This window comes from Pelodiscus sinensis, chromosome 21 (assembly GCF_052426305.1).
Source record: "Pelodiscus sinensis isolate ZL-2025 chromosome 21, ASM5242630v1, whole genome shotgun sequence".
NCBI lineage: Eukaryota > Metazoa > Chordata > Testudines > Trionychidae > Pelodiscus > Pelodiscus sinensis.
The window spans coordinates 9,153,808-9,173,533 of record NC_143072.1 but is presented as its reverse complement, the minus strand read 5'-3'; the positions used below and the strand labels follow the sequence as shown (position 1 = coordinate 9,173,533).

The 19,726-nt window shown below is 49.9% G+C and overlaps 1 protein-coding gene across 8 annotated transcripts in view; it reads right to left on the bottom strand.

Annotated features, from left to right (window-relative positions):
- The window catches only part of MTMR4 (myotubularin related protein 4), a 68,944-nt gene that overhangs the window by 9,235 nt on the left and 39,983 nt on the right, over nt 1–19,726 (bottom strand). For 5 of the 8 annotated variants that reach the window (XM_075905061.2, XM_075905058.2, XM_075905060.2 and 2 more), the window contains 11 exons: nt 19,336–19,425; nt 16,815–16,931; nt 16,106–16,188; nt 15,725–15,891; nt 14,192–14,288; nt 11,990–12,103; nt 11,119–11,315; nt 10,707–10,835; nt 10,308–10,419; nt 8,560–8,755; nt 292–477 (listed from right to left, as the gene is read on the bottom strand). In XM_075905061.2, the coding sequence (XP_075761176.2) occupies nt 292–477; nt 8,560–8,755; nt 10,308–10,419; nt 10,707–10,835; nt 11,119–11,315; nt 11,990–12,103; nt 14,192–14,288; nt 15,725–15,891; nt 16,106–16,188; nt 16,815–16,931; nt 19,336–19,425 (1,488 nt within the window). The remainder of the gene's footprint in view (nt 1–291; nt 478–8,559; nt 8,756–10,307; nt 10,420–10,706; nt 10,836–11,118; nt 11,316–11,989; nt 12,104–14,191; nt 14,289–15,724; nt 15,892–16,105; nt 16,189–16,814; nt 16,932–19,335; nt 19,426–19,726) is intronic. The other 3 variants (XM_075905059.2, XM_075905063.2, XM_075905065.2) reach the window with 1 other exon arrangement.

The following is a 19,726-nucleotide window of genomic DNA, read 5'->3' as shown; positions in this document are numbered from 1 at the left end:
GGACATCAACTGGCAGTATTAACAGTGCAGCCACCAGAATCAATCTAACTAGGTAAGGATTTGTACTGATGCAAAAGCTCCCTACTCCAACCTCCATGGTTTACATGCCTCACTGATGGAATGATATGCATTTTCTCTCCTTTCCTTCTCAGACACCTCATTAGAAAACCCAAGCCATAATAAAACATCTTTCACGTTTGCCTAAGTCCACTTTGCTTTTCCTTAGCTGTCCTTGTGCCTGAGCTCATATTTAGAAAGAAATAAAGAGGTATTTGCTTGCACAGCTCTTACCAGGAAAGCTTCATTAAATTCAAACAGGCAGGGGAACTGCTTGAGCAGCTGATGAACGGAGTCTAGCCACTGAAGAAACACTGGACACTGCTCGTTCTGATCTTCCACATTCTCGTGGTGCCCACAGCGATCACCAAATTTGTGACCAAAATCGAGCCAGTCTGATTCAATCAGCACCTGAAAACCCTGTCAACAAAGAAAAGTGCTAACTGCAGTGCCGGGTACCCAGCAGGGCAAGGCAGCTCCGGGGGCTTCTTGCACTTGTGTTAGGGTTAGAAGCAAAGTATAATGAAAGCTGGTGGATACTGGGCTTTATGCAAGGACAAGGCCTCTCTCACAGTACTAAACAGAGACTTTCAAACCCTAGCATCCAAAGATAAAGACATGGCTCCTAAAGCCAAACAGCCTAATGCAGTGTTTCTCAACCACTGGTACGAGTACCATTAGGGAAATTCGAGAGAAGTCTGGGGCTACGTCAACAACTGAAATTTGGAGAAAACTGAATTTTTGTTTTAAGTTTTACAGCACTATTATTTTTGTACTTTTTACACCCACAAATTTCATCGCACGCCTGGCTACAATTAAGTTGTTTAAACAAATGTGTTGCAATGGTAGAAAAAAAATTGTGTGTCTGAAAACTGTAGGTACTGGGGGAACTGTAGGTACTGGGGGTACTTTTTTTTTTTTATTAAAGGGGCACTTTTTTTAATCAAGGTTGAAAAACACTGGCTTAATGTATCACAATTGAGTGGTTTATAGATCACTGAAGAATATGTGGGAAAACCACTCCCCAGCACAGGCTGCTCTCAGAAATTGTGACACAGATATGGCAATTTCCTACAATATCACTGGCAGATATTCCAGAATTATGTTAAAATATCTTTCGGATCCACTGCTTTAAATTAATGGTTTACTATGTAATATTGTGGACCAAGATTGCATGCAACTTTTCAGGACGAGGAGGACAGGGAGATGTGACGAATGTGAGAGCTGGGGGTTCAAAGGACTTTATTAAACAACATGCCAGACAAGAATTAACTTTTGGAACAAAAGGTGGGGAGTGATTTTCCTGGGACATGAATGCAAATTCCCCACCTCTGATTATGCAAAAACCCAGCCTTTTGAAACTATGTCCTGAGAAGCGAGCCATCGTCTGCTGATCACTAGTTACAAGGGGCCAAAATCAAAGGCCCGAGCTGAGACGGATATGAACTGGTAACCATGGTGAAAATCCAGTTGAGTTTTGAAGGACTGACACATACCAGTCAGTGCCCAAATTGGAGTGGGGGGACCTTTGGTAAGCTTTTTAGCATTCATGTTTCCTGTAATGTTTTTAATATATTTTCTTTATAATGCTTTCACCCTAAGAATCAATGTGCTTGCTTACACCAATCATAGACTCTAGAAAGAAAGCAAGGTACACATACTTGCATACAAGTACACATACTGTCCTTTAGGAGGCATGGATTTCTAGAAATATCACAGTGTATGCAGAGAACTAAGCAGCCTGGACAACCACAGTCAGGAGTAGGGATATAAATGACTAAGTCACTTCCCCCACCCTTGCCGCCTTTATTAGAGGAAGTAAATGTGTGGTTGCGCAGGTGATGTCGGAGAGAGGGCTTTCGATTCTTCATCGATGGGACTCTGTTCTGGGCACAAGGATTGTTAGGAAGAGATGGGATCCACCTAACCAAGAGAGGAAGGAGCATCTTTGCGGGTAGGCTTGCAAACCTAGCGAGGAGGGCTTTAAACTAGGTTTGTTGGGGGAGGGTGACCAAAACCCGCGTGGAGTGGGAAAGTTGGATACTGGGAAGAAATGCGAAGAGGAACGAGCAAGAAAGGAGGACCCCTGATTCGAATGGAGAAGATAGGGCGATCAACTGGTTATCTGAGGTGTTTGTACACCAATGAGAGAAGCCTGGGCAACAAACAGGAAGAACTGGAGGCCCTGGCCCAGTCCAAGAAATATGATTTAATTGAGATAACAGACTTGGTGGGATGACTCGCATGACTGGAGCGCTGTCATGGAAGGGTATAGACTGTTCAGGAAGAACAGGCAGGGGAGAAAAGGAGGAGGAATTGCACTATATGTAAGAGAGCACTATGACTGCTCAGAACTCCAGTATATAGAGGGAGAAAAACCTGTTGAGAGTCTATGGGTTAAGTTTAGAGATGCAAACAACAGCAGTGATGTTGTGGTTGGTGTCTACTACAGGCCACCGAATCAGGTGGATGAGGGAGATGAGGCTTTCTTTGGACAACTGAGAGAAGCTTCCAGATCGCAGGCCCTGGTTCTTGTAGGGGACCTGAATCACCCTGACATCTGTTGGGGGACCAATACAGCAGTACACAGACAATCCAGTTTTTGGAGAAGGTTGGGGATAACTTCTTGGTACAAGTGCTGAGGGATCCGACCAGGGCCGTGCGCAGCTTGACCTTCTGCTCATAAGCAGAGAGGAACTAATAGGGGAAGTGGAGGTGGGTGACAATCTGGGAAGCAGTGATCATGAGATGGTAGATTTCAGGGTCCTGACCCAAGGAAGAAAAGAGAGTAGTAAAATACACACCTTGGACTTCAGAAAAGCAGACTGACTCCCTCAGAGAACTGATGGGCAGAATCCCCTGGGATGCTAACATGAAGGGGAGAGGAGTCCATGACAGCTGGCAGTATTTTAAAGAAGCCTTATTGAAGGCACAGAAAGAAACCATCCCAATGCGTAGCAAGAGAGACAAACATGGTAGGAGACCAGATTGGCTTACAGGGGAAATCCTTGGTGAACTTAAGCACAAAAAGAAAGCTTACAAAAAGTGGAAACTTGGACAAATGACCAGGGAGGGGTTTAAATGTATAGCTCAAAAATGTCGGGGGGTTATCAGGAAGGCGAAAGTGCAATTGGAATTGCAACTGACAAAGGATGTGAAGGGTAACAAGAAAGGTTTCTACAGGCATGTTAACAAGATGATGATGATGATGATGAGAGAGGGTGTGGGACCCCTACTGGATGAAGGAGGTAACTAAGGGTATGTCTACACTACCCCGCTAGTTCGAACTAGCGGGGTAATGTAGGCATACCGCACTTGCAAATGAAGCCCGGGATTTGAATTTCCCGGGCTTCATTTGCATAAGCGGGGAGCCGCCATTTTTAAATCCCCGCTGGTTCGAACCCCGTGTAGCGCGGCTACACGGGGCTCGAACTAGGTAGTTCGGACTAGGTTCCTATAGGCCAGTAAGTCTTACCTTGGTTCCTGGAAAAATCATAGACGGGATCCTTAAGAAATCCATTTTGAGGCACTTGGAAGAGAGGAAAGTGATCAGCAGGGCTCGACAAACAATGTAATCTACTTGCCCATGGCGAGCAGATTACACCCTGGAAGAGCTGGCGCAGAGCGATCTACACATGCGCAGAGTGCAGAAGGCGAGCAGGGCTTGCTGACGCTCAGCGAGCCCTGGTGATCAGGAATAGTCAGCATGGATTCACAAAGGGCAAGTCGTTCCTGACCAATCTGATTAGCTTCTATGATGTGGTAACTGGCTCTGTGGACATGGGAAAGTCAGTGGATGTGATAAAATCCTTGCTCAAGTCAAGGTATGATACAGTCTCCCACAACATCCTTGCCAGCAAGTTAAAGGAACGTGGATTGGATAAATGGACGGTAAGATGGATAGAAGACTGGGCCCAGCGGATAGTGATCAACAGCTCGACATCAGGTTGGCGGTCGGTTTCTAGCGGAGTGCCCCAAGGTTCGGTTCTAGGGCCGGTTTTATTTAATATCTTTATTAATGACCTGGATGAGGGGATGGATTGCACCCTCAGCAAGTTTGCAGATGACACTAAGCTAGGGGGACAGGTAGATATGCTTGAGGGCAGAGATAGGGTCCAGAGTGACACACACAAATTGGAGGATTGGGCCAAAAGAAATCTGATGAGGTTCAACAAGGACAAGTGCAGAGTCCTGCACTTGGGACAGAAGAATCCCAAGCATTGTTACAGGCTGGGGACCAACCAGTTAAGTAGCAGTTCTGCAGAAAAGGATCTGGGGGTTACAGTGGATGAGAAGCTGGATATGAGTCAGCAGTGTGTAGCCAAGAAGGCTAATCGCATTTTAGGTTGCATTAGGAGGGGCATTGCCAGCAGATCCAGAGAAGTGATTATTCCCTTTTTTTGGCTCTGGTGAGGCCACATCTGGAGTATTGTGTCCAGTTCTGGGCCCCCCACTACAAAAAGGATGTGGATGCATTGGAGAGGGTCCAGCGGAGGGCAACCAAAATGATTAGGGGGCTGGAGCATATGACCTGTGAGGAGAGGCTGAGGGAGTTGGGTCTGTTCACTCTGCAGAAGCAAAGAGTGAGGGGGGATATGAGAGCAGCCTTCAACTTCCTGAAGAGCAGTTCCAAAGAGGCTGGAGAGAGGCTGTTCTCAGTAGTGACAGATGGCAAAACAAGGAGCAATGGGCTCAAGTTGTGGTGGGAGAGGTCTAGGTTGGATATTAGGAAAAACTATTTCACTAGGAGAGTGGTGAAGCACTGGGCTGGGTTCCCTAGGGAAGTAGTGGAGTCTCCATCCCTAGAGGTGTTTAAGTCTCGGCTTGACAAAGCCCTAGCTGGGTTTAGTTGGGATTGGTCCTGCGTAGGGCAGGGGGCTGGACTTGATGACCTTCTGAGGGCTCTTCCACTCTATGGTTCTATGATTCTAGGAGCTGGTGCCAGTGGGGAAGCCAGCTTAAAAGCCGGTTCACTCAAGCACCATCTCTGCGGGGGGCAGGGAAGAAAGGGGAGTAGCAAGGACCGGGCGCAAGCCGGGAATCAGCTGATTCCTGGCTCGCACCCAGTCCCAGATGCTGTGCCTCTACTTTTTAAATATATTAAGAGCATGCCAGTTCTTAATACATTTAAAAATCTGAAGCACAGCAGGAGGGAGCTGGGGTGAGTTGGGATAGCTGATTCCCAGCTTGTGCCAGGTCCTGTACTGCACTCCAGCCTTTTTATACTTACGGCTGGCGCACAGCTGGGGGGCCCAGCCCGACCTGGGAATCGGTTGGCCCAGCTTGAGTTGGGTCTCCCCCCCGCTGTGCTTTAGCATTTTAAATGCATGAAGAGCCTACTGACTGAAGTGGAGATGAACGTAGGAGATAGCTGTGTAGAGAGTCTCTGGGTTAAGCTAAAAGGGGTAAAAAACGAGGGTGATATCATGCTAGGAGTCTACTACAGGCCACCTAGCCAGGTGGAAGAGGTGGATGAGGCCTTTTTTAAACAATTAACAAAACTATCCAAAGCCCAAGATTTGGTGGTGATGGGGGACTTCAACTATCCAGACATATGTTGGGAAACTAACACAGCGAGGCACAGGCTATCCAATAAGTTTCTGGACTGCATTGGAGACAACTTTCTGTTTCAGAAGGTTGAAAAAGCTACCAGAGGAGAAGCTGTTCTGGATTTGGTTTTAACAAATAGGGAGGAACTAGTTGAGAACTTGAAAGTGGAAGACAGTATAGGGGACAGTGATCACGAAATAATAGAGTTCATGATCTTAAGGAAAGGTAGAAGGGAGACCAGCACAATTGAGGTTATGGATTTCAGGAAGGCAGATTTTGATAAGCTCAGAGAACTTGTAGGTAAGGTCCCATGGGAAGCAAGACTGAAGGGAAAAACAACTGAGGAGGGTTGGAAGTATTTCAAAGGGACGTTGTTAAGGGCCCAAAAGCAAACAATTCCGCTGTGTAGGAAAGATAGAAAATATGGCAAAAGACCAGCTTGGCTTAACAAGGAGATCTTGCATGATCTCAAAATAAAAAAGGAGTCATATAAAAAATGGAAACTAGGACAACTAACAAAGGATGAATATAGGCAAGCAACACGGGAATGCAGGGGCAAGATTAGAAAGGCAAAGGCACAAAATGAGATCAAACTAGCTACAGGCATAAAGGGAAACAAGAAGACCTTTTATAAATACATTAAAAGCAAGAGGAAGACCAAGGACAGGGTAGGCCCACTGCTTAGCGAGGAGGGAGAAGCGGTAACAGGGAACTTGGAAATGGCGGAGATGCTCAATGACTTCTTTGTTTCGGTCTTCACCGAGAAGTCTGGAGGTGTGCCTAACGTAGTGAATACAAGCAGAGAGAGGGTAAGTTTAGAAGATAGGATACACAAAGAACAAGTTAAAAATCACTTAGGAAAGTTAGATGTCAGCAAGTCACCAGGTCCTGATGAAATGCATCCCAGGATACTCAAGGAGCTGATAGAGGAGGTATCTGAGCCTTTAGCTATGATCTTTGAAAAATCATGGCAGACAGGGGAGATTCCAGAAGACTGGAAAAGGGCAAATATTGTGCCCATCTATAAAAAGGGGAATAAGAACAACCCAGGAAATTATAGACCGGTCAGTTTAACGTCTGTCCCAGGGAAGATAATGGAGCAGGTAATTAAGGAAATCGTATGCAAACACTTGGAAAGTAATAAAGTGATAGGGAATAGCCAGCATGGGTTTGTGAAGAACAAGTCATGCCAAACTAATCTGATAGCTTTCTTTGAAAAGATAACGAGCCTTGTGGATAAGGGAGAAGCGGTGGATGTCATATACCTAGACTTTAGTAAGGCATTTGATACGGTCTCGCATGATATTCTTATTGATAAACTAGGCAAATATAACTTAGATAGGGCCACGATAAGGTGGGTGCATAATTGGCTGGATAACCGTAGTCAGAGAGTTGTTGTTAACGGTTCTAAATCCTGCTGGAAAGGGATAACAAGTGGAGTTCCTCAAGGGTCTGTTTTGGGACCCGTACTATTCAATATCTTCATCAATGATGTAGATATTGGGATAGAGAGTACTCTTATTAAGTTTGCAGATGATACCAAACTGGGTGGGGTTGCGACTTCTTTGGAGGATAGGGACATAATTCAAAATGACCTTAGCAAGTTAGAGAAATGGTCAGAGGTAAACAGGATGAGGTTTAATAAAGAGAAATGCAAAGTGCTCCACTTAGGAAGGAACAATCAGTTCCATACATACAAGATGGGAAGCGACTGTCTAGGAAGGAGCATGGCGGAAAGGGATCTAGGGGTCATAGTGGACCACAAGTTGAATATTAGTCAACAGTGTGATGCTGTTGCAAAAAAAGCAAATATGATTCTAGGTTGTATCAACAGGTGTGTTGTAAGCAAAACTCGTGAAGTCATTCTGCCGCTCTATTCTGCACTAGTTAGGCCTCAGCTGGAGTACTGTGTCCAGTTCTGGGCACCACATTTCAAGAAAGATGTGGAGAAATTGGAAAGGGTACAGAGAAGAGCGACAAGAATGATTAAAGGTTTAGAGAACATGACCTATGAAGCCAGGCTTCATGAACTGGGCTTGTTTAGTTTGGAAAAAAGAAGATTAAGGGGGGACATGATAGCGGTTTTCAAATATCTAAAAGGGTGTCACAAGGAGGAAGGCGAAAATTTGTTCCTCTTGGTTTCTGAGGACAGGACAAGGAGTAATGGGCTTAAAGTGCAGCAGGGGAGGTTTAGATTGGACATTAGGAAAAAATTCCTAACTGTCAGGGTGGTCAAATATTGGAATAAATTGCCAAGGGAGGTGGTGGAATCTCCCTCTCTGGAGATATTTAAGAACAGGTTAGATAGACATCTGTCAGGGATGGTGTAGACGGAGCTTGATCCTGCCTTGAGGGCGGGGGGCTGGACTCGATGACCTCTCGAGGTCCCTTCCAGTCCTATTATTCTATTATTCTATGAAAAGGGCTAGTGTGCAGTCCGGGGGGGGGGGGGGGAGGGGAGGAAGACCCAGCGTGAGCCGGGAATCAACTGTCCCAGCTCGTGCAGGATCTCCCCCCCGCCGCTGCGCTTCAGCCTTTTAAATGCATGAAGAGCCTAACATCTCTGAATACATTTAAAAGGCAGAGCCACAGCTGGGTTAGCTCTCCGGGCTGGGAGCTACCCCTGCTTATCTACTAGTCAATGGAAAATCCATCGACTAGTCGATTAGCTGATTAAACTAACTAGTTAATCGCTAGTCAGGAGGGCGAGAGACATGAATCTCTGCCCAAGAGGGATTGCGGAGACATCGAGTGCCTAATGGGGGTCTCCTTGAGAGATCAGAGGGGACACAGGTGTAATTATAGCCTGCCCCGTGGCACTTTGCAGAGCAGCTCAAATGCGAAATGCAATTCCACTCCATAATCTTTTCTGCTTCCGTCCGAGACTTATCACAGGCACAAGCAGCTTGTTAAAAGAAGCTCAATTAACAGAGCAGCACTGCTGTACGGTACCTCCATGGTCCTATAGTAGGGGTCCAAAAGTATCTTTGCCAGTGCTATAATCTGCGGGGTTCTGTCCCAGCCATCTGAGCAGTGCACCAGCACCGGGCGCCCCTCTCGGTCGACGGCATTTGAGACCAGAACTGCTGCCTTCAACATGATGGAGAGATGCTGCAGCCACTTGGTACTCTCCAAGGCTGAAAGCCAGCTAGAGTGTATGTAGAAAGACAAACAAATAGCCTGTTAGCTCTCTGCTACAGGGCACTCCTATCCTAAGACTCTTTGGAGCCATCAGTAAATAGTACTGCCGTGTCTACACCAGCTCCCGCAGGGGGAGCAAACCAAACCAAGAAGAAAACCCCAGAATCCAGCCCCTTAACCGTACTTTTTTGGTTACAGAAGCCATGAGGGCTCCATTGCTCCCAGAAGAATGGTGCGCTTATGGCATACCCCAAGTACAGCAAAACAATGTCCCAATAGTAAATACAGATTACAGCAGGGATGGGAGACCTACAGCCCACTGGCTCTGCCTGGCGGGGCAGAGGGAGGAAATGGCTCTGTGCGCTGCTGGTTCTCCTCTTCTTTTTGAGGGGGGATATGATAGAGGTCTATAAAATCATGAGTTGTGTGGAGAGGGCTGATAAAGAAAAGTTATTTATTAGTTCCCATAATAGAAGAACTAGAGGACACCAAATGAAATTAATGGGTAGCAGGTTTAAAACTAATAAAAGAAAGTTCTTCTTCACACAGCGTGTTGTCAACCTGTGGAACTCCTTGCCAGAGGAGGCTGTGAAGGCTAGGACTATAATAGAGTTTAAAGAGAAGCTAGATAATTTCATGGAGGTTAGATCCATAAAAGGCTATTAGCCAGGGGATAAAATGGTGTCCTTGGCCTCTGTTTGTCAGAGACTGGAGAGGGATGGCAGGAGACAAATCGCTTGATCATTGTCTTCAGTCCACCCTCTCTGGGCACCTGGTGCTGGCCACTGTCAGCAGACAGGATACTGGGCTAGATGGACCTTTGGTCTGACCCCGTACAGCCGTTCTTATGTTCTCTGGCTAGGAGAGCAGCCCTGAAGGAAAGCATCTGTTGCAGACTCCACCCCCGTCAGCCAGGAACTGCAGCCAATGGCAACAGTGGGGAGGAGGGGGAGCAGGGCAGCACAGAGCCACCTGTGCCCCACTGGGGCTGCACACCGTGTAAGCACTCCAATCCCCTGCCCCCATTCCACACGCTCAGCCCACTCCTGCACCCTACCTCCCACCCTGCTCCCTGGCAGCTCCCTCCCACACACTGACCCCCTCATTTTTGGCCCCACCCCAGAGCCCGAGGGGCCCCACAAAATATTCTAGCCCTGAGCCCCCAGAAGAATTAATCTGGCACTAAGGGGTAAGTGCTGAACCTTGGTGCCTTCCCAACCCCTACGGAGTTGGGAGCTCGAGGGGAGTGAGGGATTTTTTTTCCCCCGTTTTCAGTTTGGGGCCATGACTGGGAGGGGTTTTTCGCTCTCTCCTTTTCACTTGGGGGCCAGCTCTCCCTTGTTTTTGGCCCCCAACTAATTTTTCCTGACTGAATGGCCCTGACCCAAAAAGGTTCCTCATCCCTGGATTACAGGAAATGCAAGGCTCAAGTTCTGTAAACATGCCCACGAGACCACCTCTCTGACTGCTAAGCCGGCGACCTGGCTCGGGGGAATGGGAGGGAACGAAGAAAGCAGGAAGACTGGTATCAGAGCACACTGGGACAGGAGAGTACTCACTTGCTGGGATCTGGCATCTGGCTGCAGACAGCACGCAGGTACTGGAAGCTGTTCCTGATGGAGTGGATATTGGCCATGCCCATGAACACTACCTCACAGTTTGGATAATACTCTGAAAACAACAGACAGGAAAGTCGGCACTGCTGCCCCTCACGCCCACGCTGCCTGCCCGGTTCCTGGGAGCTCAATGTGCAGCAGCTGGGCACTTGTCCTAGGGCGGGCAGCCTCATGGTAATTTGGGAGGTGGCCCTCCACATTAGCAAGTAAGAGGGGCCAGCACAAATCAGTATCTGGATCAGAAACACGGCACGACAGCCCCAGTCTACACTGCAGCCAAGGGGCCCAAGCAGGGAAATGCTATGAGGTCAGCTACGAAGCTGCCTGAGAGCCATTTTATACCTTCACATTCACAGCCCCCTCCCTTTGCCCTGTTGGCAACAGCCGCGGTGTAGGATCTGGCATCTAGGATCAGCAGCTTCTGTGGGGCGGCTGCGTTCTCCACGCCTGAACATGCCGTCAGCGAGGAATCTGCAGAGACAGGACAGGCTGAACTTCCCCACACACAAACAACTCCTCCCATCTGGGCCTTAAGCCTTTCACAGTGCAGCAAGACATTGACAAAGGACATATGTAAAGCCCTGCCCAGCACAGTGCAGTCAGGGCCTGAATAGTTCGTCTAGGTGTCATTTTTAAATCCCACCTTACAACCCCAACTCCCAGCCCCAGGAAACAGCTGTCCAGCATTGCATGCACCCTCGGGCGGGACCCAGCCCAGCCTGGGAAGCAAACAGAGGGGAGCGACCCATCTTACCAAAGTCTGTGTCGCAGGGCTCCGCTCCTTCGCTGGCGCCGCTGTGGGGAATTGTACTGGCTGTCCTTGTTCCAGGGTTCAAGGCACAGGCCTTGGCAATGGAGGTCACAAGATACTCATCGTCAGCATTGCGCCAGCCCCACCAGCTGATTTCCGGCTGGCTGCAGCGTGCGATTGCTGCGCCGTTGGGCTGGTGTCTGAGGACAACAACCATTTTTGCTCAAAATTCTGTTTGTTTTCAGCCCACGGGCCAAGACCAGGCCTGAAACTCTCAGCTAATTATGGTAAAGGAAACATCCCCCCCAAACTTGGCGGCAGGAGTCACTGTCACGGCCTCTGGCACAATGCCAGCCACTTTACAGTGTGGCCATTGGCCAGAAAGACAGGACAGCCACATGCCTCTTTCTTGTACACTACCCTGCTCCAGTAGTGCCCCTCCCCCAGGCCTGATCCCTCCGGGGGAATCCCAAGGCAGGAGCAGGAGAGAGACGTTCCTGTGAGTCTGACGTGCAGCGGCACCCCCCCGAAGGGCAGCGTGTGTGGAACTGCTGTACACGTCAGATGCACTGGTGCTTCGCCCTTACAGGCTCTCACTGGGATCCCAATTTGCTGTCAGGCTCGGAAAGCACCCAGAGAGCGAGGTGGCACACGGCCTGATTTATAAGTGCTTCAGTAACAGCAAGCAAAACCAGGCCTCGTCCGAGTTCAGCTGGCTGGCCGCCCCAGAGATAGCCATTAGTGCTTGCTGCACCGTGGACACCACACCCGCCCTCTCCAATTCCTCAGCCAGAGCCAGGGGGCTGCATTCATGGGAGTCTGTACAGTGGCCTAGGAGTAGCAGAGCAGCTATTGTAGAGTCTTGGTTTTTTACCTGTACACAACTACAGGGATCCTTTTCCAAGACCTGAAGGAAGCCACATTCTCCAGCTCCTTGTCAGTGATCCAGACAGGAACTAGCAGCTTCTGAGGGTAACTGGTACAGAGCCTAGAAAGAAAGTGACATGGTGTAAATCAGAGCCCAGCAATGAGACTATGTCCCTCGTATTCATGCAGCGACACCAGGGGAGACTTTCAGGCCTGTCTGAACTTGATTAAGAGTTCACAGGTCTATGGGTGGTTCTTTCCATCCAGAATTAGGAGCGCCAGGAAAGAAGAGCCAAAGGTGGCCCTCAAAACTGGGCGAATGGGACCCCCTACAAGGGATTTTAATCTAATTTAATAACCAAGAGCTACATCTGAATTGGAAAAAGCATATTTCACTTTCCATAATATCTGAATGTGGTAATTCAAAGAGAAGCCAAATGGCTAATCAATACAATGACTTGTGAAAACATACTAAGGGAATATGATTCTGGTACACTGGAATCAGCTGAGAGTCCCACAGAACTGAGTGTAGGATGGCCCTCAGCTTGGCCAACCTGCCAGAGACTGAAGCAGGGACTTCCCCAGCTAAAAGCAGGAGCTGCTACAGCTTGTGCTAGCCCTGGGGCTGTTACTAACTCTGTCGTGCAGACACACAGCGGGCCCGTAACTCACTAGTGGGTTACACGTGTACAAAGCACTGCAGGAAAGAGTCTTTCAACAGGCGGGTTTAACTCTGAGCAAGGCATTTGCAATAGCATGACGACCAGCACAGGCAGAACTTAGAACTCGCTTTGCTAGGCCTGCAGGTGTGGCATTTACAGAGCACACTCGCCCCTTGCAGCTCACAGACATTCTAGTCACAATGACGATGCTTCAGCACTCAGTATGGATTTTGCCACTGTAAATGGTCAGTCTCTGCAATCGCTGGGGACTGTTTTCACACACAAGGCAAATGCAGTCAGCTTTGTAAGGCCTGGGCCATAGACTACAGTTTGCTGAAGTCAGGAAGGCAAAAAGCAGACAAATTCTGAACTAAACGGCCTGAGTGGGCGAGTGCAAGCTGCGAGACACCAGGCTTGACTCAGAGGGGAAGTGATTATTTTATGGAGTCAGAAGTTAAGGGAAAGTCAGGCTGAAACAGACCCCAGCTGGTAATGGGGACTGACATGAGGTAAAAGAAAACAGGTACTGGACTATAAGGGTACATCTACACTATAGAGGCTTTTTTGGGAAAAACGGCTGTTTTTCTGAAAATAAATCTTCACTTACACCCACACTGCTATCACGTTCTTCCGAAAGTAAATCGAAAGAACGGAGGGGTTCTTCCAGCGTTGGTAATTCTCTTTCTACGAGGAAGAAGCCTTTTTCCGAAAGAGCCCCGTGTGTGAACGGGGAAGAGGGAGTTTTCGGAAGAAGAGGAAAAAGCAGAGGTGCCCAGGAGGCCATTCCCTCCATAGCAACCACAGCTGACATGTGAGAGCGTGTCCATTCAGCGTGGATGCTCTTTCAAAAAAGCAGATCTCTTTTCCAATGCGCTTTGGCAGCTTGGACGTGCTCTTTCGGAAGTTTTTCGGAAAAGCTTCTTCCAAAAGAAGCCTGCAGTCTAGACGCAGCCTAACTGTGGCTCTGTCGGATGCAATGCAGACACGGACTCTGCTTCGCTGTGTTCATGCCCAGCACACTGAAGCTGGAGAATGTGGCCTAGCAGAACCCGGGTAGGGACAGTGCTCACACTTGGCAGGCAGAGACCCTGCCCTGGCTACGTGAGGGGACAGTGCCCTGGCCACCCTCTGTTCTGAGGTCGAGGAGATGGAGGGTAGGTTGTGGGATACACATTGCAACATGTCTCAAAGAGCCACAATTACCATAAGGAACCAATGTTGTTTCTTTGAGCACATGCACTCGTGCATTCCAGATCAGAAAAGGAGCAGAATGGATGGGAATTTCTCAAACAGAAACACTTTGAATGGAAGAACCAGGCCTGCCACACTGTAAACTGCATGCATCAGCATTTCTTGCAATTTACGCTACCCGTTAGCTTAGGTGCAATGTTGCTCCAATCCCATAACCCAGGGTGAGGAGTGACCTATGGCTGGCATCCTGCCCTGTCGTGTGGGTTAGTAGCCAGGGTGTGGAAAGAGCTGGGGAGATGCCTGGTACACTACCCTGCGTGGGCCAAGGGGTGGGAGCTGGCTGGTAGGCTACTCACTTGTAATTGCTGTTGATGTCAGAAACTCTCCAGACATTCTGCAAGTCGAAGTCCATCCTCACAAGCTCCATCTCAAACCGGAACTTCACATGGTCTCCTGGAACAGCACAGGCACAGCACACTTGCTGGGAGCTGGACACAACTGAGGAAAACCTACACCTGCAGCTGCAACATTACAGGGCTGGAGGAGCAAGAGGCCAGAGGGGTCTGTACCCAGTGGGACGGGCTCTTCTCCAAATGCTACGCTCGCTCCTCCGAGAGCTTTGGGGACAGACTGGCAGCTCCACAGGGTGCCAAGGCATCTCAAGGAACAGACCAAAGACATGGGAACCGCCAGCCTAGGCTACCATCCACTCTCTTCTGTCTGACAGTGGCTAGTGGCAGCCGCTCCAGGGGAAGGTGTGAGAAGTCCTCTGGTGGACAATCATGGAATAACCTGCTCCAAGCAGGTTTCCTCACTGACCCCCGTTAGAAGCTGGCTCTGCTCGTGCCTGGAAAAGAGGGTTTCTACCCCTTTTGATCTAGTGCAACCCTGGCTGTTCTGCTTCACTGTGTTTCGGGTTCTGTCCTGTTGCATCCATTATCAAGCTCTTTACCTTATTTACAGTGTGGGGCAAAGGGTCCCACCCATCTTCACTCTTATTGCAAAGAGCATCTTGCCTAATGACTTCTACACTATTGCTTTTCAGCTGTGTGGGGAGCCAGAGTACAAGCACACAGTTTCCGTCTCTCTCCCATCACTCTGTAGAACACATTCCCTTGTGAACACATCACCTGCAGTTCTTCTCCCTTGTATCATATCATTCAACTGCCACTAAAAGGGCTTGAATTGTTTGGCCTTGTTCTCTCTTGTGTAGTGTAGTCTAGTCTAATACTACATCTCTAAACTTCTGCATGCGTCTCCTAGCATGTGCGCCATGGCACTAAGGTTGAGGTACCAGTAACAAACACCAAGTCTTATTTAAAACTCTCTCATGTTGGAAGTAACAGGGTTGTGGTATAAAACCTTTCACTCCGTGGGCCCATTTATTCCATCGAAGTAAATACAGCAATTCCAAACTTCTCTCCTCAGCCCCCAGAGCCAGACCAACCAGGAGGCATGTTCTAGAATTGAGAGTCTGCCACTAGGAACACAGATCCCCAGCCTAGATCTGGAACTTTAAAACTGATGTAATCAGGTGGCCTCTTCTGTTCTTGGTGGCAAGGACAGAGCTGGGTTGTTGCTCAGTTCTTACGGAGGTTTGCTTTCCCTGCTTCTAAGAGACAGGCCTAAGGGGAGGAAGAGAGCGTACACTAAAGGTGGGATCCCCTCTCGCTAGTCCCTCTCGGCTGGGCAGGGCTGTCATGTCTCAGCACGCTGATGCTGTGAGGGGCAGCCGACCTTAGGGTCAGATGAAAAGCCAAGAGAGACAGGGAGGTAAAGAGGAGGCGAAATGGTGGCCAGAAAGGAACGCCCAGGAGAAGAGGACACAGCTGGGTCTCAAAGGCTGGGGGGAGGGAGAGGAGCACACTGTTGGCTGGTTGGAAACTCACCTGGGTGGCACAGATGGGCATGCTGATCACCCTCGTCGGCGCAGACTCCCAAGCACCAAGCATGGTAGGCGAATGCAAACAGATCTTCAGGCTTCGCAGGGCGGGCAATGGCACGGCTCAGCCTCTTCAGCCACTCCTGGCACTGCTTAAAGGTGGAGAAATGGCACCTGCAGGGCAGAGTCAGACTTCCAGTTCAGGAGGAGGAGAGGCAGACGCAGCCTCCCTGGGAAGACCCCGGGGCTCTAAGCGTCCCAAGGGAAGGCTGGGCTAGCCACACTCACACAGAGACCTGAGAGCCCTGCAGCCGTACAGGCTAGGGCAGGGATTCCCCCAGGCTAGAGCAGTGTCACACGGTGGCACTGGAGGGAACAGAGCAGCTACCTGACCACTTTGGAGTCCTTGCAGACGATGTGAAGCTGGAACATGTCCCGACTCTCCACGCTTTCCATCATCCTCAAAGGCACCTGGAAGAGAAAGATGCAGCTTCACATGGCAGCAAAAACCCCAGCCAGGCACTTGCACTGGATATCACAGCCAAGGCTCTCAGAGCAAAGAGGATCCCAAGGTGAGGCAGCTCATGACCTGCACCTTAGAGTCTCCCCTCAAGCCCCACCCTGTCCTCTCTCAGGGTCAGGGAGGACAAAACAACAGGGTGCCTGAAGCACAAGCTCCCTGGACACAGCTTAGCAAGCACCCAGAGCTCATAGCTGCAGAAGAGACACGGGCGGCAGGAAAACGGGAATGAAGGCACTGAGGGAGGAGGCCTCCAACTTCAGCAGCGTGGGCCATGCGTCCTGGCACCAGTCACAGCATCACCACGTCTTGCCTGATCTGCAAGAACTTCTCTCTCTGTCACTACAAGAGAGAGGTCTGAGTGTCCCCACACGCCAGCACAGAGGTCCTCACCCTGCCAAGGGGAGGAACAGCATTTCTGTGGCTTGCTAACAGCACTGCATTGTGCCTGCCTGCCTCCCTCCTTCGACATGCAGCTCTCGTGTCACAGGCCACGAGGCCCCTACTGGAATGACTCAAGGCCTGCTGAGACCACGGAAGTTGGCAGCAGACCCCCCGAAGACAGGGCCACACTTACACTGATCACGGAGTCTTTACACTTGATATGAAGCCGGTAGTTGGAGATGGCGATCACGGCATCATTCGCACGGCCCAAATACTCCACACTCTCCCCCTGCAGCACAGCAAACGGGACCTGCAAGCAGGAAGAGAGTCGGGGCAGCTGCCAGACACGCCTGCCCAGCGCTCCATGTGCAATGGGGACAAGCGCCAGTTTTGCCAGTGCCATCTCAGTGCGATTTCCCCACAACAACAGCAGGACACAGCAATGCCCGTGGGTATCTCCAGGCCCGGTGCACCCCCCCCCACTGACTTCACCTCTTGAGAGTGCACCGTGTGGGGCCCCACAGGGCACGTGGCACCCAACGGGGTGGCAGCATGCTCACAGGCAAGGCTGCTCGACTGACCCGCAGTTTGACTCCGCAATGCTTGGGCCCTCACATTCACCTGTCCAGGAACACACACAGCTGGAGGGGAGCTGTTTGTACCCCAAGCACTGGTGCCCCGGTCCTGTGCACACTGAACCGGTGTGTGCTTGGAGCAAGGTGTGTGGGTGGCCAGGAGAGGGATGTAAAATCACTGGCTTTCTTAGAGTAAACACAGCACTAGCACATGCAGCAGGCAAAGGGTCACTTGCTTGGAGGTTTTTCCGGGTGTCCCCGAACAGGGAGCAAGGTGTCTGCGGAGCCCCAACTGAACCAGCTCCCCAGACTGCGTAGAGTCCTGCGTATGGCCCTGTAGCATCACGCACACATGGCTGCAGCGTGAGACCCGTGAGACCCACTGGCCACGACTCCAGCATGTAGAAGAGCCAGGCCAGGAAGCTCTCTGCAGACAGGACCGTGCACAAACCACATAATCGCTTCAGTGGCCAGCGACAGAAATGGAAACGCAAGACTGACGGACAGGCCATAAACTAGGCTCCTCCCTCTCCTCCTCAGGCAGCTATTTTAAGCCCTGGAGGCCATGGACACCATTAGGTGTCATATTCATCTTGTGCAAAAGGGGGGATGCAAAGGTCCAGAATAGCCTCCCATTGGCCAAGACTGGGCTCTCCTCTCCCTCCCCATAGAGCTTCAAAGCCCAAAGATTTGTGAAGGCAGAGACACTCTGACAGCCAGGACATCCAATCACAGAACAGGCGCCACGTGAGACTTCAGTGAGCAAATTGCACAAAAATATGAAGTAGTCAATGTTCACATCACTGGGCCATACAAGGACTTATTCTTCCTTGCAAACACTTTAACCAGCTCCAATCCCTGGGATTTGACAGATATTCTGTATGTTTAATTTCAGATCTTTTTGTGGCTTACATGAGTGCTGCCCAAACACTGAATTTCCTGGCTCTCTGCATTTTTTAAGTTATTAAAAATGTCTCCCCTCTTACATTATTTGTGTGTTACCTTTAAAGGGCACCAGCAACTCAAACACCACTTCTATCTGAAATCTGTGTACTTAAGAGTTTCATGCAATACCAAAGATTTTACCTGACAGAGACTGGGTAAAACTATTGCAATTCTGCTTTGGACAGTCTGTCTGGTCAGAGTTGCTGCTTCCCATGTTTGTGTGGCTCTTTCACACAGCAAATGAACGAGAAGCTTTTTAAAAACAGGCCTGTAAGGCTGTAAAAATCAAAGGGGGAACCGTGGAGCATACCCACAGGGAGAGCACCTGCCCCAATTTCTAACCCATTGAAGCCATCTTGGCCGTAAGCGGACGTGTCCCTTTGCACCCCATTTCAACTGAGAGCTTGTGCTGGGACTGACTGACACCGAACGGCAGGTCTGTCTGCAGAAAGCCACGGTGGCACCAGGCCAGGCGCTGTTCAGGGTTTGCTCGAGGACATGCCCCTCTCAGAATGGAGGCAGACCAGTCGCTCCAAACCCCCTCACGATCAAACCCCTGCCATCCCTCTCTTCTCAGGGCCTTCCATTTTCAACCCCTTAGCCATTGCTCAGCTCAGGAGCAACCACTGCAGTGCTGCCCGGCACTGCCATCCACAGCAAAGGCCTTGAGGAATAAGAGCTGCGAGTGGCAGCTCCTGCTACAAGAGAGAACAGCAGGCACCCAGGACCAGAAGGGAGTGGAGAATTGAATAGCTCTGCTCACAGCATCAGGCCATAGCACCACCTCTTCAGGGAGTTCTCTGCTTCCAGCACCTCCGCACACGGCAAAGTCACAAACATCACACACTGGCCCAGCCTGTCCTTACAACCAGCCTAAGTGGCCTGGAAGGGTCTTCCAGCAGCAGAGAGTCACCATTGAGGCTGCTGCAACACTCACCCCCCTCGCGGACAGCACAGCGGAAAGGAGCATGGCCAGAACAGCTCCTCAGTTACGCTCCCATCACCTCGTGGCCGCAGCAATGCGGGTCTGGGTGTGGAGGAAGAGGAAGGCTGGGAGGAGCACACAGTAGCCATGTGGCAGCAGCCTGCAAGCTCAGGGAAGAAGCCTCTACTCTGAAGGTGACCTCTAGCACTTACAAGTCTGTGGCCTGGGATTACGTTCTACAGTGGAGGTTTCTCGTATTACATCCTTACCTGTAGAGACTCTTCTTCCTTAAGCAGCTCTTTGGGAGGGAACAAATCCTTGGCCTGGATGTACTCCAAACTAGGAGGGCCTTCCTCACCCTGCATTGCAAACAGAAAGCACACTCAGGCAAGGGAAGGCTGGAGCAGTTTCAGGGTATCTGGAGAAAGCGCTCCTGTGCTATGGATTTGGAAAAGCAGGGTCCCTCTCACTCTGGAAAAGTAACTTTTTTAACCTAAAGTACCTCACAGACATCATGGACTAACTCCCACTGTGTTATAGCTTTGCTGCTCAATGAAAGTCTTGCACTAACTCATTTATTAGGTCGAGTGGAAACGTCTGGAATTAGATGATGCAAGATTGAAACTTGGAAAGCTCCATGAAAGTTGCTGAACATGAGCA